Source organism: Ochotona princeps, chromosome 10 (genome assembly GCF_030435755.1).
Source record: "Ochotona princeps isolate mOchPri1 chromosome 10, mOchPri1.hap1, whole genome shotgun sequence".
Classification (NCBI taxonomy): domain Eukaryota; kingdom Metazoa; phylum Chordata; class Mammalia; order Lagomorpha; family Ochotonidae; genus Ochotona; species Ochotona princeps.
In genome coordinates, this window is record NC_080841.1 from 45,658,932 (window position 1) to 45,685,878 (window position 26,947).

Here is a 26,947-nt window from a genome sequence, read left to right on the forward strand (position 1 = left end):
CAAGGTGATTAATAGAGCATTTTGTTTCCTCTTTAGGGAATGATGCAACATCGATTGTCAACTGTCTTCACATTTTGGGTCAGACTTTGGATGCAAGGTAACTGGATTAACATAATTTAAATGGCTAAATATTAACATTTTATATAAGCTCTCATATGTTAAGCTCATAGATCTTAATTTTGTTTGAGATTATAATACAAACTTCAGTGCAGGGAAAAATAAACTTTTGAAAATGAATATTACATTTATAATTTATTTTGTGGAGAATCAAGATGGCGGAATAGGGTAAGGACGTGTTTAAACAGACGGAGAAACATTTAACCAGGATGAAGCAGAGAGGACACATTCCAGGAAATAGAAGCGGACAGAACAGTAGAGGGGTACCTGGAGACTGTCAGACACAGGAATGCAGTGAAAACAATGGTGTGGTGTGGCAGTGACTGATAATCCAGCGGCTGAACTCCACCAGCAGCCAGAATTCCAGCAGCAACCAGGAGGGAGGGGACTTTCCCTGGGAGCTTGGCAGGTGAATCCAGACAAAGAACTGTCCATCCTGCTAGTCGGTTTGATTTGACCAGGATCAGAGACTGAGCGGCAGATCCCAGATGGGTAGTGCAAGAACAGGGTGGATTTCACAGCCCAGTCAGCCCCCTAGAGCCGAATTGGGCACCATTTTGCGTAAGGAGGCAAAGACAAGGGAAAAGACTGAGCATAAATTTAGTTGGGAGTGAACTCATTTTTGACTCAGTGAACTGCAGCAATGCAGCATTTTACAGATTCCACCCAAGATGGTCTGGGTAGCCCTCAGATCTGACAGCCAGCAGATCAAGAAGTCTAGTAGGAGAATGTCAGGTGCCATTTTGTACGGTGTGGAAAAAGTTTTAGGACTGCAGGGGACAACAGTGAACTGCGCATGTGCTGAGCTTGTAAGAACTCACTGAGTTCAGTTGATTGCACTGGTCCCACAGAAAAATAATACCAACTGTGGCATCATACAGGTCAAAATAGGTCCATGTGGCACCCAGACCTAACGGCTAACAAGTACCAGCAAGATCAGCACCACCAACAATCTAACTATATAGGACACCTGGTGTCTTCTTAATCCTGGGACCTGCTCCAACTGGAAGTGGGAGAAAGGTTGAAGAGACAACAGTGCAACCACAGCACGATAGCACAGGAGGTGGAGAGTCAACCATGGTGGAAATCTAACATAAGAACCAGACCTGGAACTTGCTGGAGGGAATGGCACAATTGGCTGCAAACAAAGAGCCGTGTACTAATGGCAGTAAGTAAAATCAAACTGTAGACCTGTGGGTGACACAGCTTAGAAACCTGCCTAAGGAGAAGAATCTGATAACCAGAAGTACAATGATCAAGAGCAAAAGAAGAGACAAAGGCAAAATAAATATTACTGAAAACTCCCCTGCAAAGGAGCAAAACTGAGGAAGACATCAAGAAAATGGGGGACACAGAATTCAGAAAACTCATTTTAAAGCTTCTGATCAACAATGAGAAGCACATACAAGAGTTTAAAAATTTAAGGAATATGTTACACAAGAAATAGCAATAAAGCAAATCAAGGCTGATATATCAGAAATTAAAAACACAATAGAGCAAATTAAAAGTACAGAGAAGAGTCTCCAAAATAGAATGAATCAAGCAGAAGAAAGAATCTCAGAATTGGAAGATATTTCCTGTCACTAGGGGGAAGCAAACAAAAAGCTGGAAGCAGAGCTGGGTTAGGCCAAAAAAAGTATTCAAGGATTGAAAGACACTATTAAAAGGCCAAATATAAAAGTTATAGGAGTCCCAGAAGGTACAGAAAGAGTAACTGGTTTTACAGATATATTTCTAATCTAGAGAATGAATTGGGAAACAACATCCAGGAGGGACACAGAAGTCCCAGCAGGGTTGATCAAAAGCCATCTTTACCAGAACACATGATCATCAAGCTCTCTTCAGCTGAACATAAGAAAAAGACCATTAAATGTGCACGTGAAAAAAAATCAACTGGCATATTAAGGAATGCCAATTAAACTCACAGGCAACTCTACAGTCAAGAAGAGAATGGAGTGACATATTCTAGATTCTAAAAGAAAACAATTGTCGTCCTAGGATAACATATCCAACAAAGCTTTCTTTTTTCTTTGAAAATGAAATAAAATTCTTCCACAGTAAAGAAAAGTTAAAAGAATTTGCCTCTTCCAAACCTGCCCTGCATATGATACTTCAAGATATTCTCTTGACGGAGAAGAGGAGTAGCACCAAACAGAACCAAAGGCAAATGTGAAGAACATCCCAGTAAAATGACAACAGAAGACTAAACCAATGAACAACCCTATTGCTAAAATGACAGGACCAAATTACCACCTATACATATTAACCCTGAAAGCAATTGGCTTAAGCTCAATCGAATGTCACAGTTTAGTAGGCTGGATTAAAAAACAAAACCCATCTATTTGTTGTCTAGAAGAGATACATTTTGCCAAGAAAAATCAGCAGAAACTGTATCACATGGATTTTGATGTTTTTGTTAGTTTCATCTCTTCAAAACACTTTTTTGTGATTAAATTCTTCAATGACTCATAGATCATACAGTCGCATCATTTACTTCAAGACAGTTCTTGATTTTGTTTTTCATTAATTCAGCGACACATTAATCATTCAGTAGCATGTTACATAACTTCATGGTGTTGTTAATTTCTTTTTTCTTTCTGATGTTGGTTTTTCATTTCAGGGGATGTACAATAGCTGTGTAATGGAGACTGTCATATCTAGTAACACGTTATTCAACTTCATGGCATTGTAAACTTCTATTTTTCTTCCTGTTGTTGATTTTGTATTGTGACTTTTCATTTGAGGGGATATACAGTAACTGTGAAATGGAGACTAACATATCCAGATGTGAGGATACAATGTAGTGTGCATCTCTACTTCCAGACACAGATGGACTCCCAATGAAACTGTTAAATATATCTTGACAATAGGATGCTGGCTCTCTGACATTGTTCATGCCCACAGTGATGGACATATGACTGTGTATGAACAACTATACATTAGTAATGATATAGAGGAACTGGGTGGGGGGAGGAATTTAGGAGGGGATAAGAGAAATCCCATGAGCCTATGTAACTGTATCATAAAATGATAATAATAATGCAGAAAAAATTTTTAAATTGTTTTGTAAAAATGCATAGGTTATTTTAATTTCTAAGTAGCTAGTGATGCAAAAATATTAATTTGTAACTACATCAAATGAAGGAGAATTGGGAAAATTGCCCACTCTACAGGTTTTATGCATTTCCAGATATAGGAGATGTCCTCAAATTCATCATAATATTTAGCTTTATAGGATTAATGAACGTTTCACTTTCATTTTTTAATCTTTTATAATATAGTTCTTTAGGCTCTGGGATTTCCCCTATTCCCCCAAATTCCCTTCCCACCGCCAACTTCCATTATTACTACAATACATAGTTCTTCTTGAAAAGTCATAAGTCCATCATTTGGCCTTTGTATACCTTTGACATTGGAGGTATGGACAGTGGCAGAGAATCCAGCATCCTATTGTCAAAATATATTTCACTTTCATTTTATAAATGAGAAAGGAATGTTTGTGAATGCAAGATAAGTTAATTTGCAGACTAATTCCCATGTCTGCTTTGTCTTATTAATAACCTGATTAGAAAGTCATCTTCCCAAATTAAAATCAATTTATTTAAGACAGTTGATTTATGCCATTAATTCATATATTTAGTTCATGTAGCATCCAGGATAAATCTAAATAAAATTCATGAATGTCTACTAAAAGAAATATTCTGTGATTCACTTTTATTATACCTTCTTGTGTGTAAGATTTTATTTATGGTACATTATGAAATAAATGAAAATAGACACTGTAGTATACTTCTTTTTCCTATCAAAAATAAATTATAATGTTAGGGTATCACTTCTCAACCAAGTTCAGCCATCACTGAGTTTAGAAAGACTAACTTGCCACTCTCTAAACCCCAAAATGTTTGTGGAATGTAATACAGGACACTGGCATTAAATATTTCTTTGATATTTGCTGCCTCAGGAAATATTCTCCTTTTTGTTGGAGTTGGGATTAACTAAACTGGTGCAGGAGCCTTAATTTGTTGTAAAGTAGATTTTCTCAAAATTCGTAAGTACAGATAGAAAACAAGGCATTAGCACAGGTTTGTACTTCAAGGTCCTGGTTAAGTTGGTTATGAATGCACTCGAGAAAGCAGTTTACCAGGCAATATTCTTGTAGCTACAAGTCTGTCTTTAAAAAGCATTTCAGACTGTATTTAAAACATTTAGTTAACTGGATGGATACCATGCCAAAGAAATAAACATAATATGATACGGTGTTTTCTTTGTATTTCATCTGCCCTAGGACTGTGATGAAGACAGGCATGGAGAGTGTGAAAAGTGCACTCAGAGCCTTTCTGGACAACGCCGCAGAGGATCTGGAGAAGACAATGGAGAACCTGAAGCAGGGCCAGTTCACCCACACCCGGAACCAACCCAGAGGGGTCACTCAGATCATCAATTACACCACAGTGGCCCTGTTGCCGATGCTTTCATCACTGTTTGAACATATTGGCCAGCATCAGTTTGGAGAAGATCTAATATGTATGTAAATCTAGCATTTGGAATTCCTTACTTGGCCTAGTACAGTCAGAATTGTTAAAGCTAAATCTAAGTTATGCACACACTGCTTGTACATGAAAATGATTTTTTGTTTTGTTTTGTTTTGTTTTTAAGCAGAACATTATAGGTTGACACTGAAATTGTAGAAGTCATTCTTATATAGAATGATGGTTGAACTGCGTGGGTTCAGAGAGAGGACCAGGGAGGTGTTGGTTATGGACTGTAACTTCTACATTGTTGAAGTACAGATCCCAACCCGTAGTACCTCTTCTGTCAGTTTTCTAATGCAGTTGAACCAAATGATATGCAACATAAAATGTGTCCATATTGGTTCTAAGTCAGTGCACATTGTTTCCATAGTATGTAACTGCTGAGTCTGCATCTCAACAATTGCCTTTTAGGATGGCTCAGTAGCATGTGGTTTTAGGCTTCAGTCAGTTTTCATATGATGAAACTGGAATTCTGTTTCTTAAAAATATCCACTGAATGCCAGATATTGAATGGGGACAGTATCACAGGAGCTGTCCTAACTTCCTGCTCTCCTATTAAATCAAGCTTTTATCACATTTTACATTGCCTGAGTGATGGGCAGGCCTCTGTAAAAGCCACTGTAAAATTCTGTAAATGTCACAACTACCAGTTGCCGAATTTTTATTTTCAGCAGATGAACATTTCTTTCAGTGCAGTGTGCACATGGAAAAAGGTCTGTAAGCAAGGATTATTTCTTCATTCAAATCATGGCACATCCATTAGGAAATAGTAGCAGAGTTAGATTTAAAAATTCAGAGTTCTTAAATTTCCTTGTAGTTTAAACACATCATAGAAGAAAATAGATTATCAATAAATCTTTCATTTTTAAAATTGGAAACTTTGAGTGACCTACTTTTTCTGGCAATGGCAGGTCATTTAAACATTAAGTAATAGGCTACTTACTCAGGATTCCCATTCAACAGTTATGGTGAAAGAGGGAATCCTTGCATGCCTGCAGACAAGCAGTCAAAAACTACCTGTGTTCATACACTTCTTGAGATTATCTAGGATAACTTTCATTGTTCCTTATAGAGGAAAATTACAAAATTGTATCTGAGAATGTTCTGAATAGTGGTAGTGCACGTTTTAGAACAGTTCCAATTCTGTAGAATAAAGGATTTTGAGAATAGTGTTTTATGTGTGCATCATAATTTACTTGTTCCTCTTTTGTCAAAATATTAAGTAATTATGATGCATTTGGTATGATCTTTTGATTTTAGACTAAGCTTTCTCTCTGTTTCTTTTCAAGCGAGATTCTCTCTTTTTTTTCCAGTGGAAGATGTGCAAGTGTCCTGTTACAGAATCCTGACCAGCCTTTATGCTTTGGGAACCAGCAAGAGTATTTATGTGGAGAGGTAAAGTTTGTAAAGCTTACCATTGTATAAATACCTGTTTCAAGTTGTAACTATTTATTTATATAGTAATTTTTCATATTTATAAAATAAACCAAATTGAGGTATTAAATTCCTTAGAAGTAATTAGATATTATTTAAGCTAAATAAAAATTGAAATAATAAAGACAATTGAGTTACACAAAAGAATAAAGCAATGATGGCAAAAATTTTAACTATAAGCTTAATCTTACAAAAGAATCTGCTAGTATAACATGTCAATATAAATTAAAAACACAAACTAAGAATTAATACAAGCATTGATTTTTTAAAAAATAAAAGTGAAGTTTTAGGAGAGAATGATTAACCATGTGAAAGGATATGGATAGGTAAAATAAGAAACGGTGTCCCACTCAATAAAAATTAAAGCTCTCGGGCAACTTCATAAAGAAGATTCTATGTACTAGAGAAGAAGGCCAGGGAAGTTCTGAAAAGAGGTTGGGCTAAATCAAAGACACACTAATAGAATATTTAATAGCAAATAAATGTTAATTCTTGATGACTTGTTCTATAATTAATTAAACATTCTCAGACAAAATGTCTGTAATGCAGTTTGACGAAGTGGCTCAGTTCGTTTCAGAGAAGAAATCCCTAATCTGCTCAAGTATACACCTGAGAGGCAAATAGTTCCATCCTTTTACCCACGGGAAAAGCTAGCTTGGGTTCCAGGTTCTGACCTGTCTGTCTGTCTCATTGTTACTGATATATAGTTCTGTCTTTTAAATGAGCTGAAAATAAATTTTAAAAAATTTTAATTTCATGGCACAAGAAAGTAAGAGTTATTTTAAAACAAATACATTTATATACAATAATCTAAAAAGTCAATGTCGTGTAAAATAACCTTGTATTCTCTATTTAATAAACAAATTAATGTACAAAGAAGACTTTTGATTAAGCACATAGCAATGGAAGAGAAGGATTAGTGTCATTGGCAGGAAAAGCCTTGAGCCTGTTCTAGGTCAGCTGATCATATTGATATTTCTTAAATGCGCCTTCATAAATTTAACTGTTTTGTTATTGTCTTATCACTGTATATGTCTTAGCACTTTATAGCACTTTGATGCTAATTTTATATGGTATATTTTCAGAAAATGATGTACTAGTGTTAATGCTTTTTCTTGAGAGTTTTTTATTTATTTATTTTTAGTTTGTTGTCATTCCACTTATTAACAAAACAGGAGGCTGCGTTAAGATAAGGGGAAATGGAAAACAAATTTTGAAAAAGTACAAACTTGTAGGAAAACTAAGAAGATTTTCTTATTTGTATCTGAAGTAGTATAAATTTTTTTTGTTAACTGGTTATTTGGATTATAATGTCATTGATTGTGCTATTGACTGAATTTGACATTTTTTGCAATTAGACATTTTATTTGGGAATAATTTTATTAGCAGTTATTGTCCTTTTAGATGATAGAGCTGCTAATTTTAATATAACTTCTTTGGTTACTTATTTGGGAGGAAAAAATAGATTATTTTTCTACTTACAGGCAACGTTCAGCATTAGGAGAATGCCTCGCTGCCTTTGCTGGTGCCTTTCCTGTAGCCTTTTTGGAAACTCATCTTGACAAACATAATATTTATTCTATCTACAATACTAAGTCTTCCCGTGAGAGAGCAGGTAATGTAGAAGCATGTGCAGTGTGCAACATATGAAGTTAAGGTTCAGTGGTGTATAGAAATATGTTCAAAAGCTGTTCCTAGTAGCAGCAATGCTTTTTATTCTAAAGGGTAATTATTTGGTATTATATTTTGTGTGGAGGAAGGAAATTATATTCTATTCTCTTAATATTTCTGGATGAGAATTTGTTTAGTTTCTCGGTTAAGAGAGACTAGCGAACAGTATCAAAAATGAAAAAACTGCTCAGCAAATATGGAGAAAATACCACCCTGATTTCCGATCCCATTATCTCTTAAAGTCAGCAAGATTAAGGTACTCTTTTTTATTATGTTGGTGGTTTTGGATGCTTTATTATTCTTTGTTAACCAGATGAGTGTGCTTTACTGTTGGCAACGCCCGCGTCGCCACGTACCCCGAGCCGAGTGGAGGGACTAGGGTTACACAAAAGACAATACGCAGGGCCAACACAAGACAACACGCAGTACACAGAATGCCGATCGATGATAGATTGATTTTTATTGAAACTCCAGGCTTTCTTTTATACTCTGCCTAGCTCCTCCCAGTGTTTATCCAGTCCTCAAGTGGCCACCCTAAATCCTTCGAGTTCCTCCCAGTAGTGGCCACCCTAAATCCCTTGAGTTCCTCCCAGTGTTTATCCAATCCTCTAGTGGCCACCCTAAATCCCTTGAGTTCCTCCCAGTGTTTATCCAATCCTCTAGTGGCCACCCTAAATCCCTTGAGTTCCTCCCCATGTTTATCCAATCCCTTGGCAGATAACTTGACAAACAGGAAGCAGGAACTTGCAGTTAAGCCAGTGGCTAGATGTATCAGGCCAAAATTGCCAATCCTGTTATGCTCTGAGAAACAAGCTAAGCTGTGGAGTTAATCCTTGGGAGACCGGGGCCTGCACTTTACTAGAACAGTTTTATTTGATGTGCTATTCAGTTTGCTTTGGTTTTTATCATTTAGCAAACTTAAAAATATATAAACCTAAAACAGGTTAGTAATTCAAACTTGCAGCTTTCCCTAGCATGAACATTCCTAATATATACGTGTGTGTATATACATTGGATGTCTTTGTATTCATAATCATGCCTAGTGTTACAAGCAAATTGGAAAGTTCTGATTCTTTTAGGAGTAGAAGGTTCATTGCTTCGCAATCTGGATTATGAAAGCTTTTAGAGCTATTGCTGGTAATTTTATTGACTGAATATTGAAAACATGCTAGAATTATAATTTGAATTGAGTTAACAGATAAACTGGATGTGTCTCATTGTTATGACCAATACTTTAAAGTAATCAAAGTTTAGTCCTAGGAGCATGCAGTTTTACAAATGCCCATTGGTTGAAATTTTTTTCCTTTTTTTGTTTTTTCTAAGTTTGATAAAATGTATTGAAACTTATTTTCCAGTGGCACAGCGTGTTCTTAAAACTTGAACAAGGAGTATTTTTGCTTCTTGTATATACACATCCCTGTTAATGGAGTTATTTCTCAGAATAACTTATGTTTTTATATGAGCTACTGGTGATATAGACTTTAATATAATATTTATCAAGTAAAGATTTTTGGGCCCGGCAGCGTGGCCTAGCAGCTAAAGTCCTCGCCTTGAACACCCGGGGATCCCATATGGACGCCGGTTCAAATCCCGGCAGCTCCACTTCCCATCCAGCTCCCTGTTTGTGGCCTGGGAAAGCAGGAGAGGATGGCCCAAAGCTTTGGGACCCTGCACCCGTGTGGGAGACCCGGAAGAGGTTCCTGGTTCCCGGCTTCAGATTGGCGCACACCGGCCTGTTGCAGCTCACTTGGGGAGTGAAACATCAGATGGAAGATCTTCCTCTCTGTCTCTCCTCCTCTCTGTATATCCGGCTTTCCAATAATAATAAATCTTAAAAAAAAAGATTTTTAGTAGATTTGATAATTTAATTTACCTGTTTTGTAATTCTGAGTTAATATATCAGATGAAGCCAAAGAAAATCATGTTGAATGTGGTTTAGCAATATGTATAATTTGTTATTCATAATAACATGAATTGGACAAATTACAACTATTTTCATAATATATTTGCAAGCATTTACTCAAAATTGTGAATTATTAATCTCGTATGTAAACATATAAAAACTTGTCTGACTAAATAAGGCTTTTTGATTGGTTAAAACATGTCCTATACTTCAAGAATCAGGCAGATTTACACATTATAGATAAGAAAATATAGAAAGCAGATAATTTGCTTTCTTGTTTTTCAAAAATACATAATTTTCACAAGGTAATGGAATTAAATGTAATAAGCTCATTCACTTTAGAGTCATTGTCCAGTAAATAATATCGTGACTTGTCCTCTGCTGAGTGAAGGAGATATAACACAGAAATAAACAAGAGTTGATTATTTTCCCAAAAGAGTTCTTGCTGTTGCAATGGATGGAGGAGAATAGATAAACATAGGTAATAAAATTCAGAATAAATCCCTCTGAGGACACAGAAAAGCAATATGATCTGAGGACATTTGAAAAGACTTGACAAAGATGAGGGTAAATCTTACATTACTGAATGAAACTTTATTGTATTAGGAGAATCTTCAAGTATTTTGAAATAGTTGGAAATACTTCCAAGAGAGAAAAGAGCAAGTGAGGAGAGAAGACCAGGAGGAGGGGATGCAGGCTTTATTAGTTGGAAAGGTATAGGGACCATGACAGTGCCGAGTGGGCGATTTTTCTGGCTTCAGACATGGAGTAATATGAAAATATTTTGTTTTAAAATTATCCTGAAAGTGCTAAAAAAGACTAAATTGTTGTGAATCATTAACTTAAAATGGTTATGTTAATTCAGAGCCAAGATAACAGAGTGAGACCCCCTTGTGTACAGTAAATACCATGTAGAGATTTGGCTTTGATTTGTCCTAAAGGTAAACTTATGTCAGGTGGGGATGAGGCAGCATGATATCTTAGACATTCTCACAGCTTTCTAGTCTGGGTCACTGAGTAGATAATCTTGTCCTTACTCAGTACATACTGAAAAAGTAGCTTGGAAAAGTATACATATGGATCTGTTAAATTCTAGTGTCTTTTGAAAAAGTCAGAATTGGCCAGTTTTTTTTATTATTTTATTTTTAATGTTGTTTACGTAGCTGAGAAGCATATATGCTCATGTGGGCCACTGATTAGGGTAAGGAAGGTTGAGGTATGGAGGAAGGAGAAAAGGCAAATGTTTCCAATTTTTTTCCCCCTGTATTTGCAGAAGAGGTGGGCAGAAAAGGTGGGGGATGCTCCTTGCTGTCAAACAACTTCAGCACCCAGGGATAGGGGATGGTCATTTGATGTTATCCTAGAGACCCTGATGTGGAGAAGAATGTTCTGAGGGTGATACTTGCGTGATTTTGGTAGTTCTGAGACATGTTGTTTTCACTGATCCAAGGTTGAGAAAAATTTTCCAAGGTATAATGGTTTGCAAAGTCCATCTTAGTTCATCCGCACAGACACTTGCTAGAACAAAAGAGTTGTGCAGCTTGTTCTGCTTTCATTCCTGTGGTGAGGCAGCTGATGTCCCCTGCTGCGCTAGATGAGCTTGCTGTCACGTCCTCTGTGTGCATCCTGGGCATGCTGTCCACTGCACAGACTCAGCAACTGAGGAGGTCTAGTCCTAATATAGGTACTCCAAGGTCATACCACAAATCTTGTGATTTTCCCTGTGGCCAGAGTTTGAGTACAGTAGACTAGTGGGAAAGACCCCCCAAAATCTGTGGCCTGGAGTAACCCCAGGCATGACTATTGTGTGTACTGTCGGGAAAAAACACTTTTGGATAATTGTGAGGAAAGAGAAGGAAGTTAAAGGAATGCTGGAGCTTGCTGAGTTTTCAAAATCAGTTTTTTTTTTTTTTAAACAGTGGAAATAACCTGTATCATATCATAGTAGTACTTTAAATAATGATATTATTTTGTGTATTATTTTTCAGCTCTTAATTTACCAACTAATGTAGAAGATGTGTGTTCAAATATACCATCCCTGGAGAAACTCATGGAAGAGATTGTGGAGTTGGCTGAGTCTGGCATCCGCTACAATCAAATGCCACATGTGATGGAAGTCATTCTGCCCATGCTGTGTAGCTACATGTCCCGTTGGTGGGAGCAGGGTCCTGAGAGCAATCCCGGCAGGGCTGGGATGTGCTGCACAGCCCTCAACTCAGAGCACATGAACACACTGCTAGGCAATATCCTGAAAATCATTTATAATAATTTGGGGATTGATGAGGGAGCCTGGATGAAGCGATTGGCAGGTAAGAATTGAAAAATGAACCCTGTAAATGCATTGTATTTCCAAAAATTCAGAAGACTCAACAGACTACACTTATTGTATCATAACATCTGTTAATACTGTTTTTTTGCTGAAAATATTAGCTATCTATATGTCATGTTATTCTTTCAAAAATACAGGTATCATCAGTATACAGTAGCTTTCCTTGTCATTTAATTTCTATTTTAAGTAAATTTTTCCTGACCTTACCATGTCTATAAGATTAATCAATATACAAAATAAATAATTGTTCATGAAAATCAGTAAGCAGTGGTTCTATAAACAGGCAAAAATTAAACTGAAATTTCAAACACTCATAGCAGTTCTATGAGGAACTGTGGGATTGATCAAAAGATGATTCAGATATTTATGTTTGAGTTTGCTTATCATTGTTTTCTATACTGAAAATAATGAAATCTATCCAAAAAATAGACCATAGTGCTGTACCATCTTTAAACACAGCAGTGTTGTGTTCCTTGAAAAAAATTTGCTTACTTTGGAAGATGAAAAAAAAATTCATGAATTCAGAATAATATGAATGTTTGTGAATTTGTCTATTTCTGAAACTCCAAAGCAGTACACAGTGTCTTAGTATTTTGGATTGGTAAATATGGTTGATTTGAACTTTTCATTCTATGCATTTCTCCTTGTTCAGGAAGAAAAATTCTTTTAAAAATGACCTATTCATGTTTAGAGATTTACGAATAACTGTGGCTATTATTAAATGAGTGGAATATCAGATATAATCTTCCAATTTAATTAGGCCAAAAATGTGGAACCTTAAAACGAGATAACTATAGTCTCATTAAGCAGTGGATATTTCTCACTTATTAAAGGGTTAAGGGAACCATTTCTGTTTAGGAATTACTTCTTTGTGTGAGACAATTGATTTCCAAAATAAATTACAGTCTTTTTGTTTCTATTCTAAAGCTGTTTTCAAACATAGTAAGCACATAAAATTCAATTCAATAATCATTACAGAACAGCAACTATGCAGTTAGATTTTGGGCAAGAAAGATGACTAAGGAATGGGCTCTGTTCTTAAGGAAGACTTATGTTGGTGGGGCGGGTGCCTTGAATTTGGTTTAATTGTAATTGTACCATATCCTCATTTTAATGAATGTTTATACTAAGCAGAATGCTAATGTCTGTCTTCAAACAGTGTTTTCCCAGCCTATTATAAATAAAGTGAAACCTCAGCTCTTGAAAACCCATTTTTTGCCCCTAATGGAGAAACTCAAGAAAAAGGCAGCCATGGTGGTATCTGAGGAAGACCACTTGAAAGCTGAGGCCAGGGGGGATATGTCGGAGGCTGAGCTGCTCATTCTAGATGAGTTCACCACCCTGGCCAGAGATCTCTACGCTTTCTATCCTCTCCTAATTAGATTTGTAGACTATAACAGGTACAGTTTTTACAAGTTGCTAATAATCTTTCTAATTCACTCACAGCCTTTCTTGGCTCATAGGTTCCTATTGGATGGTCTCAGTCACCAACTACTTGACCATGAGCTTGTTGATGGTTATAATAATGTAGCTACCTGTTTGTAGATGAGCTAATTTTCATTGAGCATCTGAAAGTTAAAATTGGAAATCTCATTCTGAAAGAGTCTGCCCTTTGCTAATAAATGCTGGCAGTTTAATTGTTAGGCTGTTTTAATTTTTAAATTTTTCTGTACACGAACCATGATGAGCTCTGTGATAAACAAGTGTAACTTTGGGAGGGTAATTTTCTTTAAATTAACTTTAAAACATAATCAAGGATGCATTTTATTTATTATGTGATCCAGGGCCAAGTGGCTGAAGGAACCCACCCCTGAAGCAGAGGAGTTATTCCGCATGGTGGCCGAAGTATTTATCTACTGGTCAAAATCCCATGTAAGGAGGAGACTATTGACACTGTGTTTGTTTATTATTAAATGTTAACCAGTCCCTTCAGTAAACCTCTGTGACAGTTTTTTTTTCAAATGCATCTACTAGATTTAACAATGGAGAGAGGGAAAGAGAAAGAGAATTAATAGGTTCCACTACAAAATTTGAGGGAATTTTGAGTTTTGTGGTTTGTCTTTAAGACATCACAGAGATGTTTTAATTGTACTGCATAAATATTTTTATAGATTGCCACTAAATCTTAGAATAACATTAGCTTTGCATAGAGATGTTCCGTTTTTATTCACTAGCTTTCCCTGTCAAGATCATATTTAGTATTACAGAAAATTAGGAATCCTACATGAGTTAGAATTCTGTGCTGCTTTGTAAGGGAAGACTGAAAAAGTTAGACTAGAAACCTCAGCCTCAGTTCCATCCTGTGAGGTATCTTCTCAGTTTACTTCAGTACATTGTTGTAAAAACCAAATTGCTTTGAATAAACAACAGTTTTTAAACATTCATATTTAATGCTTATAAAATGTTAAATACTATTTATTTCCTACATAGTAGTCTGTCAGTATCAAACTTTATTTAAAGATATACGTAAAAAGTCTTAATAAAACAGAAAAGAATATATGAGATGATGGTCTTTTCACATGCTAATGTGTAGTTTACATTGACATTATCATGGAAAATTATTTTTGAGTTGTTGTTTCACTAGATAAAAACATATGATTTCTTATCCTAAGTAGCTCACATAGATTATTTAAGACCTCGGAAAGAAACTTTAAAATCCAGAAGAAATCAGTTTTTACCTGCCAAAGAGTATGGATTAATTTGTGACTTTTTACTTTGTATTTTCTGTTCTATTACTCTATTGAATGTCCAGTAAGATATCACTTAGATGAACTTAGAAAAAGTATGTAGTTTCCATGAAGAATTGAGGATCCTTAGCTTCTTGAAATATAAAAATACCCAAAAAGCATCTATAAATGTATACATAAGGCAAAACTTTGAAGAAGAATACTTTTTTGAATTAGCAGATTTTTAGATAAATGCCTAATTGTACTTCCAGGAATTGAAAAATAATCTATACTGTAAAATGCACAAAATTTAGTTATCTCATGAATAAAATAATTTAAAAATGAAATATCTGGTGGTATGCTTTTGAAACTCACGCGGATATAATCAAAATACAGTTCTATTAATATGTGTTGCATTCATGCGCTCGTATTTGCCATCCTTTTGTATGTCTCCAAATTAAAAGTGACAAAGAGGATATTGTGCTATTTTAAAAGGACGTATATCTGGCAGATTGGCAGATACATCATAGTTCTGTGTGTCCTCAAAAAGTACATGTTCATTTTAGGAAACAGTGGGTTTTGTGCCAGCTAACATGTTAACATGTGACCTGGTAAAATAAATTCTCACGTCTGGGAAATACATATTCATGTGTAGTTATAGAGCTGCCATCCATAGCCTAGCTCCCGCATTAGATACTCAATGAGTATTTCTACCATTTTTTCGTAAGTGTGTGTGTGAGTGTGTGTACATACAGCAAATCAGCGTTGTAGACATGTTTCTAATCTATGTGGTTTTAACTAAGATTTCTTTTGCTACTTGCAGAATTTCAAAAGAGAAGAGCAAAACTTTGTTGTACAGAATGAAATCAACAATATGTCTTTCCTTATTACTGACACAAAGTCAAAGATGTCAAAGGTAATATTGTATTTCACTATTGTCTCATGGATTGATTTTTTTTACAGTTTTGAAGGCTTACAATTATAGCCTGCGGTTTTATTATACTGATTCAAATATCTAAATATTTAAAACACAACTACTTCCCGGGATGTTGGGCTTGGTAAGACACATAGATGTGAGAATGACTAAAATAAAGGAAGGAGTATTTTGTATTTATTTTTTTGCAAAGATTCCTAGAAATAGGGCAGCCAAAGAGAAGAACCATGTTGGGAAGCACCAGAATCAGGGAAGTGTCAGAGAATCCAGGGAATTTTGTTTTAGTTTCTATGGATGGACCCAAATGGAGAAGACCACTTTAGAACTGGCGAATCAGGATATGTCAGATAGGCTCTGGGGTGTAGCACTGTCTTTCCTGGTTTCCTACTACCTAACCCTGAGACAGGGCTGGTGACTAGTGACAAAAGGAGGTAGTTGGAGATGTGGGCCCTGGATTTATTGAGGGGTACCTTCATCGCTAATTGCCCAGCCCTAAGAGGGGCAGTTTCCAGGATAGGCAAGGCCCCAAATGCTGAGGCATCGGAATGAAAACATGATTAATACTCATGGGCCTGACACAATGGCTAGTCCTGTACCTTGGGATCCCAAATGGGTGCCAGTTCATGTCCCATCTGTTTACTTCCCATCCAACTTCCTGCTATGGCCTGGGAGAGCAGTGGAGGAAGCCCCCAAGCCTTGGGACCCTGCACCTATGTGGGAGTGTTGAAAGAAGTTCCTGGTTCCTGGCTTTGAGTTTGCTCAGCTTTGGCAGTTGTGGCCATTTGGGAAGTGAACCAGCAGATGGAAGATCTTTCTGTCTGTCTCTCCTTCACTCTATAAATCTGCCTTTCCAATAAAAAAAATTCACATATTCATATATCAGGCACAAAATGCATACATGCCATACTTTCCAAATTATCAGTTAAAACTAGTTAATGTTATATATTTATCAGAAGTGAGTATGTATATAATTATAAATCTCCAAAGTAGCTGAGGGCCTGGTACAATGGCTCAATGACTAAATCCACCAGGATCCCATATTGGCACAGGTTTGTGTCCCAGCTGTTCCGCTTTCCATCCAGCTCCCTGCTTGTGGCCTGGGAAAGCAGTAGAGTATGGCCCAAAGCCTTGGGACCCTGCACCCATGAGGGAGACCTGAAAGAATCTCCTGTTCTTGATTTCAGATTGGCCTGACTCTGGCCATTGAGACCTTTTGGGGAGTGAACCAGCAGATGGAAGTTCTTTCTCTGCTTCTCCTTTTCTCCGTAAATCTGATCTGCCTTTACAATAAAAATAAATAAATCTTTAAAAAACTTTTAAAAAATTGGCTGCATTAACAACCGTGTGAATGAATTTCAGGTTTTCATGTCTGAGGTCGCAAATATACTTCCAGAGTTTTTGTTTTCTGTGTCACTCATGTTGGAGTGGAGATTGTTTGTTGGAGAGGAGATTGTTTTCCAAGAACTTTAAAATGTATGCCTGTATATTATGAATTATTGCTAAATAAGAGAAATAAATTTACCTTGTTTGATAGCACACAAAATGTTCTGCCTACTGAGCAAAGTTACAGAATAGTATGTTACTCTAGGCAAGGAAACTAGCTTTTACCAAACAATCTGTGCTCTGGAATAAAACATGAAAGATGATGATTTTTCTCTCCCAGCACCAATAAAAAGTCTGAAGAATTAGTAGATTCTATACTAATAGTTCACATTTCACAGAATTTTCAACTGAAAATTATGAGTCAGTTTTTCTGCTTAGCATGTATCATTTTAGGTCAATGTTGGCAAGAACATAAAGAAGATCAACAACTCATTTGAGAGGATGAGAATGACTTTAAACATCCTCATAGTCCATTAAAGGTTTCAGGGCATTGGGCTCTGTCCCTACACATTCCCTAATCTCTCTTTTATGTACCATTCACACCTGATGTTTTCTGATATACTACACTCTTTATCAACTACTGTAAGACATTTATAAACAGACAAAATACTCGGAAAGACACACTGAACAAACAAACAAAACTAACACATACAAATTTGTATGGGGATATTTGATTGTAAGTTTAATTTCTTTGTACTAACTGATTTCATCCAAAGATGTTCAAAAGTGTGTCAACTTCTCTTAGTTAACACATTTTCTGTAGGGTGGGGAAACAATATTATTGTTTAAAGATAAACGGGAATTTGTTTTTCTGGTGTTTCTTACAACTGAGCAATTGGCCTTTGGCATAAAGTTTACTTATTCATAGTATAAGACAGTTTAAATATTTATAAATATCAAACCAGGTTTAATTCTTTCTGTTTAAACAACCAGAAAAATCAAACAAACTTTATTAAGTTAAAATTAAGGAAGTGGCAGGCATTGGGCTTAGCAACTAAGACTGAGGAGGATATCCAGATCTCATACTGTAGCATCTGCATTCAGTTCCCAGGTCTGCCTCCTGATTTGAGCTTTGTGCCAACTCAGATGATGAGAGAAGGCAATGATGGCTCCTGTAATTGAATTTCATCACGCACTGGGAATCCAGGACTGATTTTACAGTTCTTGGCTTATAGACATTTAGGAAATGGAAGCTATCTTTTGTCTGTTTATCCTGACTCTAACATAAAGAAATATTGTTTCCAAAATTAAGGAACTCCACAACTCTGATACAAATCAGAATTTTGCTGTATTGAGCAATGTTTTACTAAAACTAAAATGCTAGTAGCAGATGGAGGTTGATGATTTCTTAAGTAATTGTATCATTTTAGTTACATTTCCTTTTGAACAAAGACTCATTTCAAATTACTGATCATGATTTTGACAGTTGAACAGTTTAATAGTACAAATTAATGTTATTTTTTCTGATAACCCTGTTCAGACTAACCTCTTAACACTCGATAAATATATATACAAATATCCATGCAATTAGTGCATCCCCTTGGAATATAAGCATTCTTACTGCTTCTTAATCGGAATGTGAGAAAAGCAGGCAAAGATTCCATCCTCTCCCTTGGTTCCTCAGGCAGCTGTTTCTGACCAGGAAAGGAAGAAAATGAAGCGCAAAGGAGATCGGTATTCTATGCAGACCTCTCTCATTGTAGCTGCACTGAAGCGATTACTGCCCATTGGGCTGAACATCTGCGCCCCTGGGGACCAGGAACTCATTGCCCTGGCCAAAAATCGATTTAGTCTGGTAAGTTTGCCTTGTATCACAGTCGTAGGGATGCCTCAACCTCCAGCATTTGCATTCCTTTGTCTCCCTGCTCTAGGTCAATATTTCCTGAAGACCCAAATGCAGAGATTGCCTCCATTTTTTTTAAAGGACATTTTTATCCCGAAGTCATGTTAGTCACCTCCAGGGCATATACAAGAACCAAACAGAAAAGTCACAAATATATCTCTAGTAGTGGGGGAAATGAATTTTTATGAGCTCCCACTTGAAATTTGTGATGAGAAATATATCCAAATGTATGAATGAGAGTTTTTCAGTATTAGAAGCAAAGTAGTTATAAAAGGTGTTGATTTCTCACATCAACAGCTCCTTTGCCTGCAAGCATGAGGAGTTGGCTTTTGAAGATTCGTTTATATGCTCTGTGTTTCCTCTTCATAGCTATGCAAAGGAGGATGAGAGCCTTCAAAAATACATGTTGAGGTGACTGTTTTCTGTTTATATCTATTGGAGGACATCTTCCTCCTATCCTCATTTCCAGAGTCTCTGAAGCACCTCTCAGTGTATCCCGATTTTAGCATGATAAAATGAGTGAATTGGGAGGAGGTTTTGGCTGTTCTCTCATTTTTCACTCTCAGGTGTAGTCCTCTTGTTACTTTAAGACCATAGAATTCATTGCTAACGGCTAAATAACTTTGTGGGTATTTAGATAACCTTGAATAACAATCGTGGTAAAGCTTCCAACCTCCGTGTTATGAATTGGAAACATAATTCTGTGGAGTCTTAATGCTATTATTGTGCAGTTCGAATAGGTAATTATCTTGGGTCAGGTTGGTCTGTCTTTTAATAGTGATGTTTGACCAATGTAGCATTTCAGAATTGTATTTTTCAGTTGACTGCCAAATATTGATGCATTGTAAGACTCCTTTCAGGTAACATATATCTCTTGACAGAAAGACACTGAGGATGAAGTACGAGATATAATCCGCAGTAACATTCATTTACAAGGGAAGGTAAGAAAAAAATGATTCTGGAACATACTTGTTATCTAAAATCTAACCTCTCTCTAGAGTAATATTATACGTCTCGCTACTTCAAGAGTTAAGATCATTGAAAACATTCTAGTCCTTACTTTAAAATCCTTTGTGATCAAATACTCTAAAGATACTGTGAAGGCAAAAATCAATATATTTTACTTAGAAATTGACAAATTTGAAAACAATATGTCATTGACTGAAATCAATAGCACTTATATGCTTTGTACATCTGAATTTGATTGAGTGTGCAGTGAATGGATTGAATGTGCAGTGACTCGAAGGGTTTATGCAAATCTCAAAAAAAATGGTAAAGTAAGAGTGGTTAAGCTGTGGAGCAGAAAGAAATTCTTCCTCTGTATTCTGCAGATCACTTTTGGGAGGACTGGGGAGAATTTAGGATATATTCACACTGGGGAATGAGAAAAAGGAAACAGAAAATGAAATATTTATTGTCAGTATTTCTGTTTCACTGCTAAAGAAATGAGAAATAGAAATAAAGAGGTAGTAAATATACATATTCCTTTTGTCATTGAATTCTTTATTTTCTAATGCTAAAAGTTTGGTATATAAAGGTTAAAATACTTACAAGCAGAATTATTTTATTCCTAGTTCCATCTTAGTTGTTAAATAAGATGTTTATTAAATAGAAGGAAGAATACAAATCAGATAAAAGCTTATATGAAAATTTTTATTTAATCATAGGAAACATGTTTATAAGTCACTCATGCAAAACTCTGTCTCTAGATGAAAATTATTTTTAAAATTTCAATCTTGGTTTCCCAGGTTTCCAATTCTGAATTCTTAGATGTTGTCTGTTTATTAATAACTGGGATGAGGATAAACTATATTTTGGTTTTTATTTGTATTTCTCTAATGGTTAATGGTTCTGAGCATTTTTTCATGTCCATTGTCCATTTGAATTTCATCCTTGGAAAAAATTTATTCATTTCCTTTGCCTATTTCTTAACTGGATTGTTTTGTGCTTGTTGAGTTTCTTAAGCTCTTAATAGATCTTGGATATTAATCCTTTATTAGTTGCTTGGTTTGCATATATTTTCTCCCACTTTGTTAGTTGGCTCTTCACTTTGGTAAAGGTTTCCTTTGCAGTGCAGAAGCTTCTTAACTTGATGTCTTTAGGTACTAGCATATAAGCATGTGAAATGATTGCTATAGCTAACCTGATTAATTAACATATCCCTCTCCTGACATAGGTGCTATTTGCATGTGAGTATGTGTTAAGAGCACTTGAAATCTGCTTTCTTACCAGATTTCTAGAACTCACTGCAGTATTAACTATAGTCATTGTGCTGTGGGTTAAGCCACTAAACATGATCACTCTCCTTAATTGTACTTTATCACATGGTCTCAGTACTGTAGTGTGCTCAATACGTAATTGCAGATAGAACCTCTACCCTCTTTAGAATGTAACTTTGCATTTCATGTACTTTTTTCCTTTTTCTGCAGTTGGAGGATCCTGCTATTAGATGGCAAATGGCTTTGTATAAAGACTTACCCAACAGGACTGAGGGTACCACTGATCCAGAGAAGACAGTGGAGCGAGTTTTGGATATAGCCAATGTGCTGTTTCATCTGGAACAGGTCAGACTCTGTATTGATTCACTCATTTTTGTCCCACTTGTATACATACATTTTTTTAAGACCAAGTACATTGATTTCTTAACTATCACCCAAAATATATATTTAGTATATTTATTATTAAAAATATATGCCATGGGAAGCTTGGCACCTATTAAATACAGTTCCCAAGAATGCAGTTTTTGTGGTAGCATATGCTTTATCTTGTGTCTTCAAGGCATTTCTTTTATTGTAATATTCAAAAATATTTCTGAAATTAAATAACTAGGCTTATAAACTTAATTCTGAACTGTTCTAACAACAACAAAAACCATAAATTCAAGTGTACTGTGCTTACCTAGTTGTTATTACTCTTTGTGACAACGTATTTGAACTTATTTTTCTCTAGTTGAATTGAGGTTTATTTTGAGTTAATTTTCACTGAGATCAAAAATAAATTCCATTTAGAGAGAATATCAGTACATTGATATTAAAACCATGTAACTTTTTATGTTTCCAGTCATAACCTATTTTTCATCATAAAGCTCACAGTATAGTTGAATTTCATATGCCTTTGACTATAAAGTTTCAAATAACATTTTACATTATTATCATCAGTCATCAAATATAATTGATATAAAGGTTGTTCTCTGAATTGTCCATTATATTTGATATAAAGGTTGTTCTCTGAATTATCCATTATATTTGTAACACAGCAATAAATTCACATCAGAGGAGGTATCTTAGAGTGAACCCCACTGTGTGATCTGGTACTGGACTTTTATAGCAGTAGCTTCCTGATAGTTTCTATAACACAGGAAAAAAATTATACCTAATATAAAATAATGAAATTGTTCTGTATCATCTCAGGAACTTTGCCATATAATGTTTTGAGGAATTGTTTGAGCCTCCTACATCAGTTTTTGAACATTTCAACATAGCAGTAATAAATATTGGGGCCTGGTGCGGTGGCATAGTGGCTGAAGTCCTTGCCTTCCATACCAGTATCCCATATGGGCACCGGTTCATGTTCTGGCTGCTCCATTTTCTTTGTAGCTCCTAGCTTGTGGCCTAGGAAAGCACTGGAGGACAGCAGAAAGCCGTGGGACCCTGTACTCACATGGGAGATCCAGAAAAGGCTCCTGGCTTCTGGCTCCTGGCTTCAGGTCAGCTCAGCTCTGGCCATCATGGCTTCTGGGGGAGTGAACCAGCAGATGAAAGATCTTTCTCTCTATCTGTCCTTCACTCTGCAAATCTGACTTTCCAATGAAGATAAATAAGTCTAATAAATAAATAAATAAATAAATAAAAGAATAAATATTTTTCTTTGACTCCTATTTTATCTTCTCTTGAACTCATACTGCTTGCCCTGAGCAGTTAAATAATGCAAGGATATAATATAATGTAATATTACTTTTATTTGCTTCTTGCTTATTTAGAGACTTAAGTTCCAATTACATGCAATTTGTCATTATGATTGATGGAATTAAATTAATTAGTATCCTCTCAAAGCACATGTTTTAGAACTTAATATTTTCCTTTGAATGATTAGCGTTATCTTAACCAATGAAAAAGCTCAAGGTAATGAAGTTTTAAGTTATTACAAAGTTATAGAAATGTGTTTATTATATAATTGTAAAGAACATTATTAAATGTTAATTAAAACAGCTAGTGGAGAACTATTTCTGACAGCATTATTTTACCTTAAATTTTTTAATCCTGTTAGGTTTCTAAGACATATCTGGCTTTTTGTGAATTAACTTTAGATAAATTAGTGTAACTTAGTAAAATCTTTATTATATTTTATTTTAAACATATACTAAACATATCCAATCATGGGAAATGATAGCATTTCTTTTTTTAAAAGATTTATTTATTTGAAAGACAAAGTTACCAAGTGGGAGACACAAAGAGAGAGTCCTCCATCCTCTGGTTCACTCCCCAAATAACTGCAGTGGCCAGGGTTGGGCCAGGTGGAAGACATGGGACAGAGGTTTCATCTGGATCTTCCCTGGAGTACATGCAGGTACCTAGGCACTTGGTTCACATCCTCCACTGGTTTTCTCAGGCACATTAGCTGGTAGCTGGATCAGAAGTGGAGTAGGTGGGACTTGAACTGGCACCCATTTAGTGACAGCCTGTACACCACAGTGTCAGCCGCTAAAATGATGACATTTCTAAAATGAAATTCACTTTACTAAGTATCTGTTCATGCCTTGAACATTCATTGAATGCTCTGTGTGATGGCAGTGTTACACTCAATAATGGTGATGGAGGCTGTTTCCTAGTTCATGTTCATTAAAGAATATAGACACAGACCAATGTAAACAATTAAACATGTATTATAATAAAAACTGTGCTGAAGAGGGTAAAAAATTACCCCCAAAATAATCTCGTTAGGAAGTAGATAATCCTTGTCTAATCTTGCAGAGGTAGAAATTGTCTAGGAAACTCTATAGGAATCAGATTTTAGTTAACCAAATATGTAGTTAGTTCAAAGAGTTCAAACAAATCAGAATTAAAAGATTATTTTGATGCAAAAGGATTCAATTCATGCATAGCTTTATCACAATAACCATTTCTCTGAACTTTTGAAGTGTTCTCATGTTCAAAAGGCTAATAGGACGACAAATTAGATTATCATGAGGAGATTGATTGAGTAGAAAGAAATTGTCCCCTGTTATTAATGAAAATTAATTTGCAAAGGATATTTTAACATTAATGTTAATGTAAAAATCAATACATTTACAGGGATTGCTTGTTTATTTATCTTCCATATTAATGACCTTTGCAGACATATCTTTTATGTTGTACACCTGATAATTTTTCTTATGATGGTAGGTTACTTTTTAATTCCTTAATACTCAGTGTCTGGCTAAACTAATAAATCAGCACTTCAAGACTTTTAGATTTGTCAAGATACACCTTAGTAGTCAACTTTGAATCACAAATCTTAAGTTACACCTTATTTGATTTATAGCAAAGTCCAGTGTTTAAGAGCTTTTCTTATTTAATAAAATACTCTGCCAAATGATAGACTTTATAATAGTAGTCTTTATTTTTCAAGGTCACTATATCATCAATGCCTCATGTTTGTTGACCCTCACCAAAACTGGGCAAAGTGCAGTGTATCCGTTAAGAAGCAGTGTTGAGTACAAGTGAACAGCACTGCCCTTGATTCTGTTTTCACTTACTGCATTAAAGTTCAGCAATTTCTTATTTAACTTATTCATCAATATACAACTCAAGTAGCTAATTGTCAGTGTTTCTTGAACATATGGAAAAAATAGAGGTCATAGAAACAAATGCCTTCCAATTAAATAAACTGCTTTAATTGCTTAAATGGATATTGCCTGAAAAGAATTTTAAGCCACTGTTGTGTAAATAAATATTCTTAATGCTTTAATGGAGGCATTATTAAATTTTAACCCTTTATTAAAAAGGATAACACATTCAGTTTTACTTTTTTTTCCTTGCCTAACAAAACATTTTTATTTCTTCCAGAAATCTAAATTTATTGGCCGGAGATTTTACAATCTGGGAAGTACAGTGTTCAATTGCCTAGACATTACTAATTAATTCATAATTACATATCTAGATTTTTCTTGCTAATACTTACAATTAATCCTTTTTTCCTCTTGGAGCTCCAATAACCATTAGTTAAATAAATAGCCTGCTTGCATCATTTACTGTAACTTGAATTTTCTTTTGTCCCATCTAACAAAATGAATACATATGTTAACCTTCTTACAAAATTATATCCCTTTACTCACTCCTGATATTGTGTTTTCACAAAGCCTTGTTATCTTATATTAAGGAACAATAGATTTTAATTTTTCTAGAATTTTAATGTTCTCTTTTTTAAAAGTGCCTCTGTAGCTCTTAGGATAAAATTAGTTACAGTGGCTAAGTAAATTAAACTTAAGCTACTTTTTGTGGGCAAAAAAAAAAAAAAAAAAAACAGATTTTACAGCCATAAAGAAAATGAAGAATAGAATAAATGATTTGTCATGGGTTCCTTTATAATTCCTTGATTTTTAGAAATGACATAGCTTCTGAAGTACTGATTATTGGGAAAATATTGTGCTTTTTCTAAGAAATTCATGTTGCATTTGAAACTGTCTCAAATGTAGCATTGAGTAACTTTTAGGATTTGGAATTTTCCATCATAATTTTAAATTCCTTTTGGACTTGGAATTCCAATGTAGGATATTTATAATAACTCAGTACACTGGCTTTGAGGGTGGTTTGAGGTTTCCGTGTGTATTTATTTCTTTCTTCTGCCTTAGGTGGAACATCCTCAGCGGTCTAAAAAGGCTGTGTGGCACAAGCTACTCTCTAAGCAAAGGAAAAGGGCGGTGGTGGCCTGCTTCCGAATGGCTCCCTTGTATAATCTACCAAGGTCAGAATTTTTTAGTGTTTAATGGTTATTTTTCCCTAATGAGTGATAGTGAGTCTGCCTTTATATTAGCAAAATCAGGAGGGGAGCAATTTACAGGGTTTTTTTAATGTAAAGCTTACACTTTCTAATATTTTCAGACTCTGTGGTCTATAACGTAGTTGCTGTTTGACCTTCCTATACTGAGAAATGCCTCTCTGAATCCTGACCTCTTAGCTTCTTGACTATATGAGATTGGCCCAATTAATTATGTGACCTTGTTACTGTTTCTACAACTGCATCATGTTTGAGCATGCCTCATGCATTTATTATTATTATTTATTGGGTTGATATATGCAGACAGCTTAGAAGTGAGCTTGTCACAATAGATGTTACTCATTATTATTTTTGTAATTATTGCTGCTTGATGCAAAGTGCTGATGTAGTATAAAGAGCTGATATGATCAGAATTGACAGTCCCATTAATCTTCTGTTGGAGGTATAATAGATAATACTTAATGTGGCATCCTCTGATACACTTGAAGATTGTTGGTAATGTTAGGATACCAATTTCAGCCTTCTTGCAGTTCTCCAGGAAAACATGCTCTATTCTGCTCTGAATCTCATACAAGTGACAGCATCCCTAGATTTGGTAAACAGAACTCAACTCATGTACTTCTCTAACTTTGCAACTTCCTGTTGTTTCCAGGACAGATTGCATATATCTACTGTGCTACAGGGTTGGAGCAATTTGTCTGATTCAAGATCCTTTAAAGTTTTGTTCTTTTTTTGTATCTAAACATCTTTAATACTGGTTAAGCCTAAAATATATGAGCTTGTTTCTCAAATCATGTGCTACATCTGAATTCTCTGACTCAATTATGGGATCAAATAAAATATTAATCTTGAAGTTATATTTTCATTTATTTTCTGCTCATCACTACATGGTCACTACACAAATTTCCTCAGTTGTTCTTTGAAGTAATTTAAATCACCACCTTTCCTTTATTGCCACCTGGTCAAGTCATTTGTTGCCTCCCTCATATCAAGTAGATGCCACCAGATTCAGAGCAGTTTCTAAGATACCACGCTCTTTCCACCTCTCCTACATCTCATTTTAAAAATCATATCCCTTACTCCAGTGCTTCTTCCTCCACATATTTTTTAAAAAGCACTTATGTATCTGTGCCGTATCTTCCTGAATGAGAATTTTTGTG

At 35.4% G+C, this 26,947-nt stretch overlaps 1 protein-coding gene across 1 annotated transcript in view; it reads left to right on the top strand.

Moving 5' to 3' along the window:
* RYR2 (ryanodine receptor 2) overlaps window positions 1-26,947 on the top strand; it is a 663,784-nt gene that overhangs the window by 545,645 nt on the left and 91,192 nt on the right. The window contains exons 64-76 of the mRNA XM_058669392.1: window positions 37-97; window positions 4,403-4,641; window positions 5,963-6,044; window positions 7,568-7,698; window positions 11,646-11,966; window positions 13,146-13,386; window positions 13,771-13,858; window positions 15,476-15,568; window positions 18,594-18,764; window positions 19,694-19,753; window positions 21,242-21,376; window positions 24,857-24,891; window positions 25,641-25,754. Coding sequence (XP_058525375.1) covers window positions 37-97; window positions 4,403-4,641; window positions 5,963-6,044; window positions 7,568-7,698; window positions 11,646-11,966; window positions 13,146-13,386; window positions 13,771-13,858; window positions 15,476-15,568; window positions 18,594-18,764; window positions 19,694-19,753; window positions 21,242-21,376; window positions 24,857-24,891; window positions 25,641-25,754 — 1,771 coding nt within the window. The remainder of the gene's footprint in view (window positions 1-36; window positions 98-4,402; window positions 4,642-5,962; window positions 6,045-7,567; window positions 7,699-11,645; window positions 11,967-13,145; window positions 13,387-13,770; window positions 13,859-15,475; window positions 15,569-18,593; window positions 18,765-19,693; window positions 19,754-21,241; window positions 21,377-24,856; window positions 24,892-25,640; window positions 25,755-26,947) is intronic.